The 17,166-nt window shown below is 38.9% G+C and overlaps 2 protein-coding genes across 3 annotated transcripts; both read right to left on the minus strand.

Moving 5' to 3' along the window:
- Positions 1 to 1,298: 1,298 nt before the first annotated feature.
- Positions 1,299 to 9,481, minus strand: LOC148086382 (uncharacterized). The gene is made up of 5 exons (XM_087782987.1): positions 9,423 to 9,481; positions 9,200 to 9,315; positions 1,841 to 2,008; positions 1,683 to 1,766; positions 1,299 to 1,334 (listed from the first exon to the last, which is right to left on the minus strand). The coding sequence occupies exons 2-5, from the start codon at positions 9,290 to 9,292 to the stop codon at positions 1,299 to 1,301; spliced, it is 381 nt and encodes a 126-aa protein (XP_087639113.1). The 5' UTR covers positions 9,293 to 9,315; positions 9,423 to 9,481.
- Positions 9,482 to 10,713: 1,232 nt separating this feature from the next.
- On the minus strand, positions 10,714 to 17,028 carry klhl30 (kelch-like family member 30). 2 transcript variants are annotated; one of them, XM_087782911.1, is made up of 8 exons: positions 16,997 to 17,028; positions 15,054 to 15,866; positions 14,804 to 14,996; positions 13,108 to 13,194; positions 12,881 to 13,036; positions 12,019 to 12,207; positions 11,705 to 11,850; positions 10,714 to 11,594 (listed from the first exon to the last, which is right to left on the minus strand). In XM_087782911.1, exons 2-8 carry the CDS (start codon positions 15,825 to 15,827, stop codon positions 11,346 to 11,348), a joined length of 1,794 nt encoding a protein of 597 aa, XP_087639037.1. In that variant the 5' UTR covers positions 15,828 to 15,866; positions 16,997 to 17,028; the 3' UTR covers positions 10,714 to 11,345. The 2 variants fall into 2 exon arrangements, with proteins under 2 accessions (XP_087639037.1, XP_087639036.1); XM_087782910.1 differs by having other exon boundaries at positions 14,804 to 15,866.
- Between the last annotated feature and the right edge of the window lie 138 nt (positions 17,029 to 17,166).

Raw genomic sequence — 17,166 nt, forward strand, 5'->3', positions numbered from 1 at the left:
CGGGAAGGTTTTCAGTGAATCCTCTTTGTCCAAGAAAAACATCTAAATAAATTTGGTATATTTGAGTAAATCTGTGAACCCAGCACCTGGAGGGACAAGCATTACAGTCGCCAAACAGCTAAATCAAAGGCTGAGTTCAAATTGATGTCACTATTTGCCCTTAAGAAGAACTTTGTGAACCTTCAACCTTCTCGTAACAGATAAGAGTCAAAAATAAATATTTAAAAAGGTTAAAAGTACACATTAGCATATTCAAGATACATTCGAGATTGTAGAGTAGAGTATTATCAAAATCTAGTAAAAGTATTATTTATTTGGGGGTCTCCAAACCAGAATTCTCGAAAATGTGCCTTATTTGATGAAGGAAAAACAAGCAATGGCCAAATGTGAACAGGGACATCAAACCAAGAGATGCGTTACAGTAAAAGTGTGCATAACTTCATTCAGTTCGACACATTTTTAAGGAAAAACATTTTCAGAATTTACGATTTTTCATCAACACTGAAACTATATTTTCATTGGGATTACAACAGTTTTACAAAAAAGATCACAACCTAATAATATCTACTCAATGTACGACTTTTGGTAAATGCCTGATGCAAAAAAAACAACTTTAGGACAGGTGAATTATTAAAATCTTCTGCCAAATGAGGGAGAAAAAATAAGAGAAAAAAAAATCTTATTTAGAATCAAGTTTTTTAGAAGTTCAACAAAACAGGGATAATGGTTGAGAACAAGTGTATTTATGAATTAACTTAATGTACCAAAGGAACCAATAACAAAATAAAAGACAATTTAAAGTATAAAGTATTAAACATTTAATTTTTTGGGAAAAAATAAAGACAGTGACTGCCACATGCATATCATTAAGGCAATAATGGAGGTATTCCTTTTTGGAAAAAAAAAAGTTAAATAGACGTTATTGCCAGTGATACTTCATAGTTTTCTAAACACATTTATCATACTAGAAAGTGTATTTCCAGTATTTACTGTACATTTGATCTTGTGGTGTTCAGTAGTTTCAACTGGTAGAAGATTGGAAGATTTTGAAGTGATTGTCATTGACATGACAAAAAGTGTTGTAGTTTTGTTTTAAAGTGAATTTGCCAAAGACTGTGGACCACCTAGAGCTCAGGGGGACCTGATATTTTCAAAAGGAATGTGTTCCAAGTTCTAAATGATACAGTGAAAGTGGTCCTCTTCACTGAATTAGAATCCGTTGTACTTACTCACGCAACTTTGCTCTTGCCAAAATGGTAACGGACTGCTGAGAAGTCCCAGACCACACTAGAGGGATTTTATATCTTATCTGGCATGAGAACACCTCTGGATCCCTGAGGAAGAGTTGGAGGGTGTGAAGCAAATAATGAACTGATCCCAGATAAGTAGTATAAAAAGGAATTTTAAATATTTTTTAAATGACATCCCCAATTGTATTCATAACAAGAAAAATATGTTTCTTGGTAGCAGATTTTTTCACTGAGTGTTCCCATTATTTGATCCTCTGGCTTCCAAATAAAAAGATGGTTTACATTCCACAGTGTAACTTAACCAATGTAGATGTCCGAGTTTTACTGAGTAGAATAATGAGTGTAGTCTGACTAGAACACGAGTGAAAGGGATTTTGAAATAAAATATCATCTTCAATCGTACTTAAATTTAATGCAACCATTTTGACTTACCATCAATCTCATCTTCTCAGACTCAGTTGTCTTCCCAAGAATCTGCCCTTCTAGTTCTTTACACCTCTGCTTATACTGGAGAACCTAGTTCCAAACATGTGCACAGTGAACACAAAGGGAAACATTCAATACGTGTTCTGATCGTGAACTTCGGTCACCTTAGCCTGAAGCTTTTGAACGATGTGGGCCTGTCTTTGCTGGGCGTCCTGGTAAGCATGGAGTCGTTGTCTGACCATCCTCTCCTGGCTCTGTGCCTGCAGGAGTCTTAGTGATACATTGTCCAGGTCCGAGTCCACTGTTGGCTGCACTAATAGCATCTGATCGAGCTGAATAAGAAGGAAGAGTTATTAATCAGACGGATTAACATGAGAAAAACTCTGCAGAAAACTTATTTTTACTGCTCTATTGTGTCATGGTTTTCTGTATTTTGCTTAGTGAATATAAAGGAAAAATGCTTAAGAGGGCAATTTGTCAATTGTTCAATAGTATGCACGTACCATGTAAGATTATCACAACTCTGAAAGGGAATAAATATTTATTAAATATATAAATATTATAATAGGTGTAAACAAGTTTGAGCACCTGGTTGGATCTATATAAGAGTCAACAACGTGCTGAAACATTACCTAAAGTAGTCAAAGTTAGTTTTTAGTTTTATAAATATGGTTAAGTCATTTTTTTACTTTTCTTGTAATGCTTCCATTTTATTGCACTTGTTCAGAAAAGAGTTGAACACAGCATTACGTTTGTATATTTAATCTATAAAATCCAGGGTTCAAAGCTAGACTACATGTTTTTCTTAAATCTCTAGTCGTTTACATTTCCCTGCATCATCAAAACTTCAAGAATGTATGTTTGTACGAAGCAATGATGTCAGCACAGATGAAATTGAATTTGTCCAAGGCAGATCTACCATGATGGATCAGATCAGCATATAGACCAACACACTAATTTAGGTCGTGTAAACACACGCAGAACGGGAAAAGGGGGATGAAAGGCGGAGGACGTACAGTATCTTTACACACTTGTGTTCATCAAGCGACGGCCATGTGTGCATCTGACAAACGCATCCAAAATGATTTATCATGGGAGAATCTCAAGATATCTGTCATCCAAATGTCCTGTAACCTCTCAACCTCACACAACCTAAACTCCCTCTGAACCACCCACTCTCTATCCTGGTGCCAGACACCCTGTCTTCGCTAATATAAAACACATGGCCCCCAGAGCACTACAACACTGCGTGCCTCCAGCTGCCCTTGCTGACTACTCATTTAAAAAAAGAAAGGAAGAGAGCGAGTGAACCCCCTCCTCAGGCTGCGAACCACCATCCAAGCCCTTCAAATCAACTCTGCGACCCGCACCCCTCCTCTCTTCTGTACCTCATCTCTTCTCTGGGTGCTTAATCTCTCCAGCAGGCTCCAAGAGAGCCAACACAATAGTCTCAGTGTTCACCACAGGACCCTACTACTTTGCCACCATTATTAACACATTTCCAAATGCCCTTTTTAACGTTTTTTTTTTTATTCTACAAACTACCCTTACCACCATGGTGCACTTGGCAGAGTGTAGCTGCACAAAAGTGTCTTTTACTACCCACTGTTGAGGTGACAGCATTTGGAACTTAGGAGGAAGAAACAACATGGGCGTGTTTGAAACAAGCAGTATTGCAGCAGCTGTGTTTAAAGGGACTCCTGGAAACAGCTGTGTGTAAAGCCTCCGTGATTATGCATCTTTCAACTATTTTGGAAACACTGTAGCAATAACTCTGACCTACTAACAAGCTTCTGCTTTGTGGATTCAAATAACCAGTTTCTAACCGCTCTAGGAGTGACAGTCAAGAGGCACTGTAGGTAGAATAACAGTTTAGAGTAACCGAGCAAAGGGTCAACATAGTTCTACTTGTTTCTCTGACAAATTGTGAACAAGCTGAAAGATTGATATTTTTTGTTTCATAATTTTACTGTCAGAACATAAGATAACATGTTAACAAACTTTTTGTTTGTTCTTTCTCTTCCCCGCTTGAATCAAATCCCCTGTACGATAAACTCTTCAAGGTCTGTTTTCTTGCCAACATCCCATTTACCAATAGTTTGGGTGGATGTTACTGATTTTGACTCACTCAGTTACTGGCAGCTTTGGTGACCTGAGCTGAAAAGTGATCATCTAATGTGTGTGTATGTGATGTGTTATCACCAAGTCAAGCAGCCCTGACAGAAGATTAACGATTGAATTACTATGTGGAGAGGTAGCTTGATTCCAGGTTACACAATAGTTAATGGAAACGTGTTAGGTTAGGTAGAACTTTATTGATTCCTCAGGAGGCCTCCTTCGGGAAATTGTTTAAAAAAATGTGTCATCGGACCAGAGAAAACAAAAAAAAAGGAAACAAAACCAGAGCTATAGCAACATTTTTAAGGAGCCATTTGCAGTAACAGTCAAAAATATTCGCATAAAATGTTGGATAATACAAACTGAAATTTCAGATTCATTGGGACAAGGAAAAAAACTGAAAATCATTTTGGGTTGTTTTTTATCTTGGAAAAAATCCCAGGTCTTTAAAGGAAAATTAAAAAAGGAAACAAACACATTTTTCCCTAAAGTTATTTGAAGTAAAAATAATAGACAATGAAATTATAAAATAAGTCCAGAATGTCGCAATCTTTCAAGTAAATGAAAAAAAATAGACCAAGAAAAATCAACTTCAAGTTAAGGCACATCACAAAAATATGAATATGTTTTCACAAGAATCTGAGCCTAAAGTCAAAAGACTGTTTTAAATGTATCTCTTAAAAGCTGCTGGATCAAGAAAGAAAAGGCAATACTTGATGCCAATTATTGTGCAGCTAAATCATATTAAATCTCCAAAATAAACAAACAATACTTGTAGAAATTACTTTTTGGAAAACAAAAAATATTCAATTAAATCTCGCAAAAATGTTCTGTTTGATATATTATATTATTATTAATATATTATATTATATTATTATATTTCAAGCCCACACACCAGAACCCAAGTGTGTGGGTATGATTTTCGGTGTCCCTTTTCCACCCATACTTTTACCTTTTTAAAGTTTTCCCCCAAATCACCCTGAGCATCAATCTGCTCTGTATTAGTTATGTTCCAAGCAAGACCCTCCCTAGAGACCTCCAGCCTTTATAGAACCGCCTTACCTCACCACAATTTCTCTTGCATCTTCACAGTTATTTATGCAAAAGTGAACCCACTGTGCTTAAAAAAAACACATGTGCTTTTGTGACGGTTAAAAAAAAAAAAGAGACGAAAGTAATCCCAGTCCATCATCTGCCCTAAGACGAGGGCTTACTGGGCTTTACTGGAGACGCAGAAGTGTGCTCACTGAACACCACTTCTATTTATGATCTGCTTCGGAGTACAATCGCTCTTGAAAATCTTCCATCGCCCCCTTAAGTGATCGAAGTCCAATCCCCATGTAATCTTATTCATGCTGCCACAATAACATTCAAAATGCAATCCATCCAAAATATTTTTGTCATGGTATGTTTGAAGCCTCAAAGTTGCTTTGGCCCCTTTTCTTTCTTCCATTCTTTACTATCTGATACTAAAACCCTGCTTATGTTTCCAAAGTAAGAAAAAAAAAAGCTCTTCTGTCTTTTAAATGTGCTTTGAATTAGCCGTTTTATTTCTTGATATTTATGATTTGTGCCACTCCTTGTATTGTCTCTTTTGATAAATATTTCAAACAACATCAAGGGATAAGCCTGCTTTGATTCAGCTGCCAAAAACCAACAAGAGAATCATTTTCAAGGCCCTGGGAAGACTTTGGTGTCCGGGCCAAGGCTCACTGTGTTGCTCATCTGCTAGATCAAAATCCAATCCATTTCACTTTGCTCATTATGATTGCAATATTCCCTTGCTGACCTAATGTTTGAAGATCTTGTAACGCACCAGTTTATCTAATAGTTCAGCTGGGTTGTATCAAATACGATGTCTCCTCCTCTTATCATTTATACATACTTGTGTTTTGTGTTGCACCAGCCTGTTAGGGGTTACAGCTGTAACCGCTTCCCTTTACTTTGCTCAGGCCAAGGGGTTCAATAAAAGGAATTAATGGACTGCACTATCTCTCCGATTCCTAAACACAGCTGGGGCGGATGTCCATCGCCCCCACGCAGCCCAAAATTGACTATTTTACATCAACAACAAACCCCCCTCTACACACACATTACCCCCCGAGTGCTGAGTCTGTGAAATAGTCCCAGCTGATTGTGAAAGCTGTTTATGTATGATGGCTGACTGTAATCACACAATGTGGAATAACAAACAAGAGTGGAAATGAGGAGGCGGGCTGCTGTGAGTGAGTGTGTTTCCATGGAGTGAACCGGGTGGTGGTGAGGACAGCTGCTGTGATACTGAGGATCTGAGTAAATATGGCCACGCACAAGGACGTGAGGGGCCTCCCTGCACTGCTTTACACAAGCCTTCTGACAAGGGGAGCAACACCGGCAACCCACGTTGACCCTCTTGTTCAGTCCCATTTGCCAAAAAGAGAGGGATTTTCTTAATGTTTAACTATAATGGCCAGAAACAAGAAAAGTCAAAAGTGAAATGAGGAAAACAATTAAAGAAAATATTATTGCAAATGCAAAATTATGCAAGTGGACTCAAGCTTTGAGACCGATAGAAATCAGTGTTTACAATGTTACAATAATTTAAGTACAGTTGTACAGTTTACAGTTAAGTGTACAGTTAAGAACAGTTTATAAGTACAGTTGTCGCTCATTTATCTCGGGTGTTACATTCTGAGAACCTCTTTCATTACATGAGATTTGAAAACTACTAACCTTTTCATTTGAAACTGGTTTAATTTACCAACACTGGTTTTATTTGAACGCAACAAACAAACTCAACATTGCATATGAGGAACCATCCTTCTCGAAAACCGTCTCAGTAATGGTGACGTGAACAGCTCCCATAATGCTTTGTCGCCCAGCAATCCAATCAAAGGTGTCAATCATTTTTGAAAAAGCAACATAGATATATAATTTAAGTAGAGTATTGTAGCGACCAATCAGCCGTCACTAAATATAACAGTGTGTAGAAAGGCATCATGGGAGTTTTGTTACCATACCATAAGGTGGGTGCAGTTATTAGGGGCTCTCACTAAGTTCTGAAGTTGTGTTTAAGTTCATCTGCTGTTCAAATAGATCACGTTTGCAAAGACGTGAACAAGGACAGGGAGCTTTGCCGTTTCTGACCGCAGCTTATACTATAATATATTGATATATGCAATACCGTGTGCTGAAAAAAGATCAATGACACCTCCATAAACGATACGCGTATGGTGTAGGATCATTGTATTGGAAAACTACAATTGACTACACTGAGTGTCAGGATAAAACGGGAGACTCAGTGAATGAATAAAAAAGTGGTTTGCAGGGTTCATGTGAGAAAGTCAAGCCCACTGGCAAGAAAGCAGTTGGTGTCAGAAATCATTCATCCACCATTTATCCTTATCATACGAACTGCCATTCTACAGTGTGTAGACACTTGCTAAGTGTTCAGGCAGCAGCCTATGAATGTCTGAGAAAATACACACTGGCTCAGCTCCAAAAGCAACATGCAGGGTTCAAAATTCCCCCCAACATGTTCTTCAACCTCCCGAGGCCATCTGACTCGCAATCTGGGTCAAGGTTTATCCCGGTTCAGGTGCAATTTGCGGAGGTCAGCAGAGATCACGCAGGGTGACTTAAATGAGACACAGAGGAAGGCTTTCAGAGTCAAGGTGTGACTTCACCAGTGTTGAGTTAACAGTCTTCTGTCAAGTCAAGAAAGACCCAGGGGGAGCTTGAAAAACAAGAGGGATTTAGAAACTAAGTTTGCTTCTTATGTGTCATTTCACTTGATTGGACGACACATTTTGTCATGACGTAGACAAACTGCCAATATACAGTAGATCAAGAGGATTTATAATACACACAACAACAAAAAAAATCTATATATTTATTTATTTCTTGTTCATTTACCAGCAGAAAAAAAGAAGAATGCTTGACAAGAATCTGTGGTTTGCGAATCTGCTCAAAATGTACGGACTTTTATTAGATACAGAGTTGGAAAAGTACATGGAAAGTTCTGACTGATATTTAGCCAAGAACCTTGCACCTTCACATTCTGGAATTTTATTTGTTAATATAAACCTAATGATCATTGACGGTTTTGTTGCGTTGTCGGAATTTGCCAAATAGTTTAACGAGTGAATACAAGTCTTCACTTCAAAGCAGAGTGTATCAAACATGACAGACCTACTTTTTCAACTTTGAGTCTTTCAACACATCTAAAAATATCTACAAATTCTAAATATACAGTAAGCATAGGTGCCAAAGTAATAAGGTGTATTTATAGCCCTGCAAGTATGAGGATAGTATTTGGAATTCATTAGATTGGTGGAGCAGAATGAAGGCTGTGTTATCACCAATGGCTGCTTTGTAAAGCATGTAAAATGAGCTTTTTCTTCTGCAGTCTCCAGGGAGGGGGCCGGCGACCCTCACAATTTTCCCCACCAAGACTGCAGCCAGGAGGGATAACTACGAGCAGGAGCCGCTGGACTTTGTGAGCATAGGGGGTCTACCTGAATGTGCCACAACGAAACCCTTCATGAGTCCCTCCTACCTTCTTTTGCTTATTTAGAGACATAAACACATACCTCTGGACATGCACACACACACACAGACCCACAAAACATGCTTGTACATCTATTCAAAATTAACAGTTTTCAGGTCCTCAAGTACTAAAACATGTTTATTGGGATATGATGTGTGTAGGCAAAGCTCATACTGGGATTTATTACACCTCATATATCTAGTATCACAATGTTTTCTTTCTTGAAAAGACTTGTGCAACTCTCATGTTTGCTGTCAGCAAATTTCCATTCGCAAAGAATGTTGCTTTTCCTTAGTCAAAGGTGGATTACAACATACAAGTTGTGATCTATCCAGCACACATGGATGTATTGAAATGTATTGACCTGAATTATACCACTTATCTTGACTTAAAGTTTATTTACTATTTACATCAGTATGTGTCTGTAAAAACTCTCTTTTCGCAGAAATATTTACATTAGAAAATGATCTTAAGCCCCGCCCACTGAAAATGTTTAGTTTGTCTGGAGATTAAATCTTGTTTACCATAACCACACCCACTCTGCTGTGATTGGTCAAACATCAAGGTTTGTCACTGCACGATAAAAATCCCAAAAGTCTCCACCTCCAAGGGACTCGTCGTATCAACAAAGCGGGTTTGATAACAGCTGGCTGGAGGAGGAGTCAAGCCATTATAACATCATAATTGGTTCCGCTCTCGTAACCTCTTGTTCACCGAGATTTCAGACGGGAAACTAACTTCAAAACATCATCATGATGAGGGACTTACTCTATGTTGGAGAGGAAGACTTCAAACATATGAGTGAAAAGAGTAGGAGTTCAACATTAGTTGCCCTTTAAGGATGACTAAAGTGTTATGAGTCTGTTTTCCAATTTACCTTTTCAGAGACAGCTGAGAGTTGGAAAGGTGTTGAGGAGGTTCCGGGTTGTAAAAAAACTGTAGAATAATGGTCCCCTTGACACTTGTCCATGATCTTTTCATCAAGAAGCTCATCTGGGATTGAGAAATAGATAATACTTACATAAGCCTGATAATGCTGGAACAATATGTGAAATAAAAAAAACGTTATAGTGCGTTTGTTAAGCAGTTGTCAAGCTCACCAACAGGCTGTCCAGTGACTGGAGAGTAAAGTAGAGGGTCGACATCAAGAGACTCTTCCAACTTCTAAAACAAGACATAGATATCACTTCATGCAACAGTAGGCTTGATGGTTTGAACATAACATTTTTTAATAATTCAGTTGACTGATTCTATTGAATTGATCCGTGTATAAAAAAAAACTATTTACAGAAAGTAATATTTCATTACATATTTAATGTCATAAACCCTCATAACAACTTTTCCATCTCAATAACTTCTACAGATAAGTAAAGGCAGCCGTCAATAGAGCTATCTATTTAAACAACATCCACACACTCCACTGTGCAAACATGTCTCTCATTCCCTTACAAAAACTGTTGGTAACTAATTACTTTGCACGTAGTGAGTAACTTAAGGTAACTGAGTAACTTTGGAAGAAGTTACTAAGTAACCTAACTAAGTGACTTTTTTTTAGGAAACTTTCCCGACACAGTTCTTGACTTTGTCGATTACGGCTAACCAGTTAGCATTATCTTAACCTACGTTACAAAATACATTTTAAAAAGTTTTTATTAGCTATTTAAAGCTAATTAACACATTGCAAGCGTTGTATTGACGAGGGTGAACAAAAAAAAACCGATTTATTCTAACATTATTTAAGTATCTGCCAATTTTAAAGTAAAAACGGAATCGAATAAGTTTGTTGCTAAGCTAGCGCTCGTTAGCTTTAGATTAGCTGTAGCATCTTAGCATGCTGTGGCTGCAGGTTGACGTGTCTACAGTGAATGGTGGCTGGTTTAATAACATTAAAACATGTTGTTCACTCCATTTATTATAAATGTCCACTCACCCGAATCACCTCCTCCAGGCCTGACGACACACCTGTGCCCCCCTGAGAATCCATTTATATATATTTCTTTATCGAAGGGTCTGTTGTCATGTCAGGATTGCACGAGCATTTGAAAGCCAGACCCGAGCGTGACGCGAGGAAATATATAATATATATTAACACAAGATTAACCTGATGTTAAAAAAAAAACCTAACTAAGCGAAACATGCAACTCTGCACGAACTAAAACTTCTGGCACTGTCAAAATCACTGTCGACCGTCGCCATGACGACGGAGTCCTTCCGCCTCGTTACTATAGAAACAGAATATCGCTTGGGTTTTGTTATTTGTTTCGGAGATACTGAAAGTCGAGAGATCCACCAGGAAACCATGAGGATTTAACACAAGATAATTTAGTTCAATCATACTTTATTTTAAACACAACAAAATAATAGTTTTCAATACGAAAAAAAAGGTCAGAATTTACACCACAATTTGATCATGAACGACATCTACAAACTCAAAAATAAAATTAGGATTTTACTTTCAGAAAACTGCTATTTAGCTTTATTTCTTCATGCTGGTTACAACCCATTAATTCGTGCAACTTTCCCACAAACCAGTTCCAGATATACCCAGATCTTAGTCAACCTGTCGTTAAAAATTATGCAAAAAAAAACAATTTAAGATGCTTTAACATGACTTTATTTCTGTTGAATTAACTCATTTTTTATATTGTTTTCCCATTTTACCAACATTTGTCTAGATTAAAATCACAATTGTAAAAAAAATGTAGCCAACAACTCGTTTGGTATTTTTGATAGGCGTTTTAAAAAAAGCATTAATAAACTAAAATACCATAAATAAGAAGTTATTTAATAGGAAAACTTAAAAAATAAGCAGCAAATATTCTCTTCTAAGAGCAAACATAGTGTAAACAAGTGTTATAGTAAACTCTAAAAGTCATTGACAGACACAGAAATTCAAAGTAGATTTGAAACAGCATGTCCGAGAATACCTGAGGATCACATGACAAAGTATTCTCAGACACAATGACATAAGAGTAAAAATGGCTCTCGAGCTCAGCTCTCCTCTGTCGACTCTTTGGAGGTCGTCATGTCGAGTCGTCCGGGAAACAGTCCGGCCACTGTGAAGGGTCTAAAAAGATGGTGCAGGCCCCGCTGTAGAACCAAAGTCTCGGTAGGTAGCACTCCACCTCCCAGGAGTTAGAGGCTCGGTTGTAGACCTCCACCTCCACCCCATAATCCCCCTCCATGCCTTTCCAGTGACCTCCGGTGACAAACAGCTGCCCGTTCAATGTCACTAATCCGCCATTCTCGTGAAGCATGTGAAGGAGCTGGACCTGTGTGGACGGCCAGGAGATATAAATGGTAAATAAAATTGGAATAACTGATACATTTATTTATCTTCACAGTATGTGCGGATTCAGTAATCCAGGAAGTCTTAACTCACCTTCTGCCACATGTTGGCCTCTGGATCATAGGAGTAGACCTTTTTAGTGTTGTCAGCTACAAGATATATAATTCCGTCCACACAGACCGAGCATGGGGAGGAAAGGTATTTGGGGATGAACGGAGAACATATGCTGATCCAAGCATCTGTAATAAAATATATATTCAAAGAAAAACTCAGAGAGGAATGACGGCAAAGTTAACCAAACAAGAAGGATATTCATCATGCGTTATTAACAAAAAAGAGCAAACGTAGTCTCGATTTCAGCTTCTAAAATATATGAATGCGGTGCGGGAGACGTCCAGCCTGCTCACCTATGACCGGGTTGTAGCACTGCATGGTCAGAGCGTTGTACTTCACCGCACAGGAGCCGATCACATAGAGCTTCCCGTGACAACCGGTGGCCGTAAAGTTGGTGACGTACTTCAGTGCCGGACACGTGGAGGTCCAGGTGTCGCTGTAGGGGTCGTAGTGCTCCATCTCCACGCGGTCCGACGTCGTTCCTTCAGGACAGACGTGTCAAACTCAATCACGGGTCAAATAATGGTGGTCATACTCAAGACTGTTTCGAAGATTCTCAGAATTATCCGGTTAAATCAGGAATTTTATTTACGGTTGGATTCTTGCATTTGCAACGTTTTTGTACCAATTTTCACACAGCGATGGCAGTAGGCTGCGGCGCACCGTGCCACCTCACCGTCAGGAACAATAGGGTTAATGACATCTGGAGCTGGGATTGAACTGAACCTGTAACTTTTTCAGGCCACAGGCCAACCACTCTTCCGTCGGAGATATGGTGGTCCTTTACACATTTTCTTAAGGTTGTAAATATGCTTTTTGATTACAGCGCAACAGTCGTTAAAAATATATATATATCTGTGAATGTCATATAGCTTGAAGAAAATGCTGCTGTTGCAAAATTGGTGCAAGTGCTCAGATTCATTCTTCCTTTTAATATGTAAGTCAATGCTAATTTTAACTTGAAAACACATCATCAGGTTTTAAAAGCGCAAAATATAGAGTTCACCCCATTACTCTTGATTCTTGACAAAGTCTTTTAGCCACATTATTTTAAGCAGGGGCTGCAAATTGCCCGTGTTAAATTACAGGAGTTGAAGAACGAGTAGTTTCTTTCATGAGGTCAGAAACTTTTAAGTATTGAAGTCATTTTCTTACCGCCAATGACGTAAATCTCCCCGTTGAGCATCGCCGACGTGTGGTTGGTCCGAGGTCGCAGCATGGGGGCCACCGTGACCCAGCGGCCCTCGCGTGTGATGTACTTCCAGGTTTCTGTGGTGGACCAGGTGTTGGTGTTGGAGCCCCGTGAACCCCCTGGTTCAACAGATCAAATGTTTGATCTCTGCGACACCGGCTCAGTGTTTCGTGAAGGAAGCTTGACCCACCTGTGACGTACACGTCGTTGTTCAAGGAGACCATGGAGTAGCCCCACTTGTTGGGGTTGGGGAAGTTGGGTAGCTCGTGCCACTGCTCTGCAATGGAAATCATGAAACATCCTTGTAGTGAACAGTATCATGATACAATATCTTCATTTTAAAGGGGCCACTAGATGGCACTCTTAGTTGGAAAATGATGCAAGGCTTCAATTACTTAGTTCAGAGCCAAAGAATATCAAGCAGCGAGTGCCATCTAGTGGCCTTTCAAAGTTAAGACACTGTATCATGACACGGTGTCTTCACTACACAACTGTATCATGATACATTGTCTTTACTACACAGATATATTATGATACAGTGTCTTTACTACACAGCTGTATTATGATACATTGTCTTTACTACACAGCTTTTTCATGATACAGTGTCTTTACTACACAGCTGTATCATGATACATTGTCTTTACTATATAGATATTTTACGATACAGTGTCTTCACTACACAGCTGTATTATGATACATTGTCTTTACTACACAGATATATTATGATAGTGTCTTTACTACACAGATATATTATAATACAGTGTCTTTACTACACTGCTGTATTATGATACATTGTCTTTACTACACAGATGTATTATGATACAGTGTCTTTACTACACAGCTGTATCATGATACAGTGTCTTTACTACACAGCTGTATCATGATAAAGTGTCTTTACTACCTACAGAGATGTATCATGATACCGTGTCTTTACTACACAGCTGTATTATGATACATTGTCTTTACTACACAGATATACTACGATACAGCGTCTTTAATACACAGCTGTATCATGATATAGTGTCTTTACTACACAGCTGTATCATGATACAGTGTCTTTACTACCTACACAGATGTATCATGATACAGTGTCTTTACTACACAGATATACTATGATACAGCATCTTTACTACACAGCCGTATCATGATACAGTGTCTTTACTACACAGCTGTATCATGGTACAGTGTCTTTACTACCTACACAGATGTATCATGACACCGTGTCTTTACTACACAGATGTATTATGATACAGTGTCTTTTCTACACAGCTGTATCATGATACGCTGTCTTTACTATAGAGCTGTATCAAGAGGCCTCATCACTACTCAGGTCAGCACTGCTTCCCTCTTGAAAGGGTTTTTGTTGTACAAATATTGTTTCATGATACCACATTAAATTTAACCAGTAAAACTAGTTAAAAATCCTAATATGCTTTATTGAGAAGTCACAACATTGATTTGCGATTTTAGCTTCTTGCCTTCATTTTATTTTACTTTACATTTACTTACTTTACTTATTTTACTTTACATACACATTTTATTTCACTATCTGAGATAAGATGGACAGAAATGGGTACAACAATAACTATCGTCTTATTTACCACTATTATTACCATTATTATCTTTAGTTTTTTTTACTAATTTAAATGTTGAAAGTTTTGGTTTGTTGGCTGCTGTAGAAGTCTTTCGCTGACATTCCTGCCATGTTATCACTGCAAGAAGGTTCAGGGAGGTTTCCCTAATTCTAAGTAATTCTAAAAAACATCAAGGGGTGCTGGAAAGGCAGAAATCCCTGGAGGTTAAAGGTTCTTGGTCAAAGGGAATCACCAGCAGAAGGTCGACTAGACTTCGAGTTAAGGGATCTTTCTTCTTTGTGAGGTACTCACTGGTTCTTGTGTTATAGAAGCCGCAGTTCCTTAGTAGAACCCGTTGCAGTCGTGGATCTCTGTCCTCTTCGTCCGAACTATCTTCTTCGTCAGAGTCGTCCAGGGATCGACCCCCCATGACGAACAACACCTCCTGCAGGTTTGGAAGTGGACTCTGGCTGTCGATCCGAGACTCTGCGGGTGACTCCATTTTCTGAAGAAGATCAAGGTAATGTTTTTTGGCATCCTTATGATGGAGTGAGAGACTCACCTCCTTGTAGATCTTCTCCAGCGCCTCGCGGCAGCTGGGCGACTCTTGGACCAGGCTGTCCTTCAGCAGGTGGTCTGCCAGGTAGTCCAGGCTGAGAAATGCGACGCGAGACAAATCGAGCAGCTCGGGAAGGTAGCAGAGCCGGGAGTCCTTCTGGTGCTTGACCCACTTGAGGATGGCCTCCACACATGTGCGCTCAGACCTGAGCTGCAGACCTTCATTGTTCAAACAAGCCACCAGCTGCTCCTTCTCCTGCAGGAGGAACTCCTCACACTGTTGGACGGCTTCAAAGTTCTCCAGAAGAAAAGCCCAGGCTTTGGCGACCACCTCCGGGCAGCCGTGGATCTCCCCGAACTCTAGAATCCCGAGACAGTTGGTCGCGTCTATCTGGTTCTGGAGGTATCTGCTGCACACGGCTCTAACCGTCTGGAACTGCAACTGGCTGGAGGTGCAGATCAAACCTTCAACATTGCTCTGGTTGATGGTGAGCTTCCCCGTGTAGGCGAAATCCAGCAGAGAGCCCAGGACGTCGGCGTCAATGTCATGGAGCTCCACTCGCGCCGCGATGCTCTCCACAAAGTCGCTGGAGAACATGGAGCGGAAGTAGGCGCTGCAGAGCGCCAGCACGCTGCGGTGGCATGGGAAGTCTCGCCCGCCGGCGCTGAGGGTCACGTCCACTAGTTTGGGGTTGGAGCAGAGAGAGCGCAGGCCTTCTAGGATGCTTTGAGGATGAGAAGAAAGACAGAAGTCCAGGTCGTCCACATTCCGCACCATCTTTGGTCAACTGTAGCGGATGTCCAACAACTGACTCACCTACAATACAACATGAAGTTACACATTTATTAGAAAATACTTGAGGTAATAATTCTATCATGTTTAAACTGACCCACTTCTTATAAAATAAATATTATCTGGAGTCATGTTACCAGTGACTTTTGTGTCTGGTCCAATCCATGAGCTCTTGAAAATGTAAAAAAAAATGTCGAAAAGGTTCATTCAAGTTGCTGTAGATTACATCATTCATGTTTCATTATAATGTAGTCATTTTTATAAAGAACATGGATAATGTACCCAAAGCTCAAACATAGCATTAGCAACACCCTTGTTCATTCAAGATTTCTTTAAAGCAAATTTAACTTAATTTAATTTTTAAAAGAAGATACTTTATACTACACCATATCTTTATTATTTAAATGAAAGAATACTTTCAAATTAAAATAATAGGTAAAAATAATCTGATAAAGGGAAGCAAGATGCTACTCAATTCATTACGATTATTTTTCTTTTATGGAAGTTAGATAGTCAGTTAAGTTTAACCTTAGCACCCAGGACCAATAACAGATAAACTAACTAATAAAATAAAGAATACTTTTCTACTGTTATGAAGTAGAGGAAACTTTAAACTGAATGCCTTACCTTCTAGTTTGGCTGGACGACATGAATGCTAGATGCAAATGTAGCATTATATTTAAAAGGAACCCAATAACAAAAGTGAATATTGTTTGTTACGATGTGTTAATAATGGCTTTAAATAAATACTGTCGCACTTTTATCAATGATTTTCTTAAAAAAAACAAGTGTGTTCATGAGTTACCCTCATGTTGTCACAGTGTCACGTGAGAGTTATTTAGGTCAACAGAACATCTAAACAAACTTATTTAAGAAGTTTGTTTATAACATTGATGTTTTTAAGGTAACCAAGTAAGCGGTTGTAACATGATTAACTCAGTAAAGTGATATCTTCATTATTTAAGACTTACCAGTTGTATATATTCGGCTATAACATGAATTACACAAATAATAAACATTTGAATTTAAATTAAAATCAAGTAAAATTGTTCAAACATCACCACTTCACAAATATCCCTACCTTTTTTCGATTAAGTTACTTTCCTTCTAGTTAAAATCACTCATATTAAGTTAAGCAACAACAACAAACTTACTCAGTAGAACAGAAATCAACCCGAGAGGCGCATCACGGCAGAAAAAGGCTTCTTGTTGTCGAGCGGCTGGTGAAAATAACAAGGATAGTGCAGCATGGCGGACCTCTTTTGCCAAGTCACTGGGCCAGTCTGTCTGTTGCTCAAGATGCTATTTTTATCACCGACACTGA

The sequence above is a fragment of the Callionymus lyra genome, chromosome 2 (assembly GCF_982586985.1).
Source record: "Callionymus lyra chromosome 2, fCalLyr1.hap1.1, whole genome shotgun sequence".
Taxonomy (NCBI): domain Eukaryota; kingdom Metazoa; phylum Chordata; class Actinopteri; order Syngnathiformes; family Callionymidae; genus Callionymus; species Callionymus lyra.

What these genes read in the sequence shown, in the direction of transcription:
- LOC148086382 (XM_087782987.1), bottom strand. Translation starts at nt 9,292, where the DNA reads ATGGACAAGTGTCAAGGGGACCATTATTCTACAGTTTTTTTACAACCC. An exon ending in TTCAAAAGCTTCAGGCTAAG is followed by an intron (nt 1,767 to 1,840) that starts GTGACCGAAGTT and finishes GTTTGGAACTAG; the next exon opens with GTTCTCCAGTATAAGCAGAG. An exon ending in CTGAGAAGATGAGATTGATG is followed by an intron (nt 1,335 to 1,682) that starts GTAAGTCAAAAT and finishes ACTCTTCCTCAG; the next exon opens with GGATCCAGAGGTGTTCTCAT.
- klhl30 (XM_087782910.1), bottom strand. Translation starts at nt 15,827, where the DNA reads ATGGTGCGGAATGTGGACGACCTGGACTTCTGTCTTTCTTCTCATCCT. An exon ending in GGAGATTTACGTCATTGGCG is followed by an intron (nt 12,208 to 12,880) that starts GTAAGAAAATGA and finishes TCTGTCCTGAAG; the next exon opens with GAACGACGTCGGACCGCGTG. An exon ending in GTGCTACAACCCGGTCATAG is followed by an intron (nt 11,851 to 12,018) that starts GTGAGCAGGCTG and finishes ATTTTATTACAG; the next exon opens with ATGCTTGGATCAGCATATGT.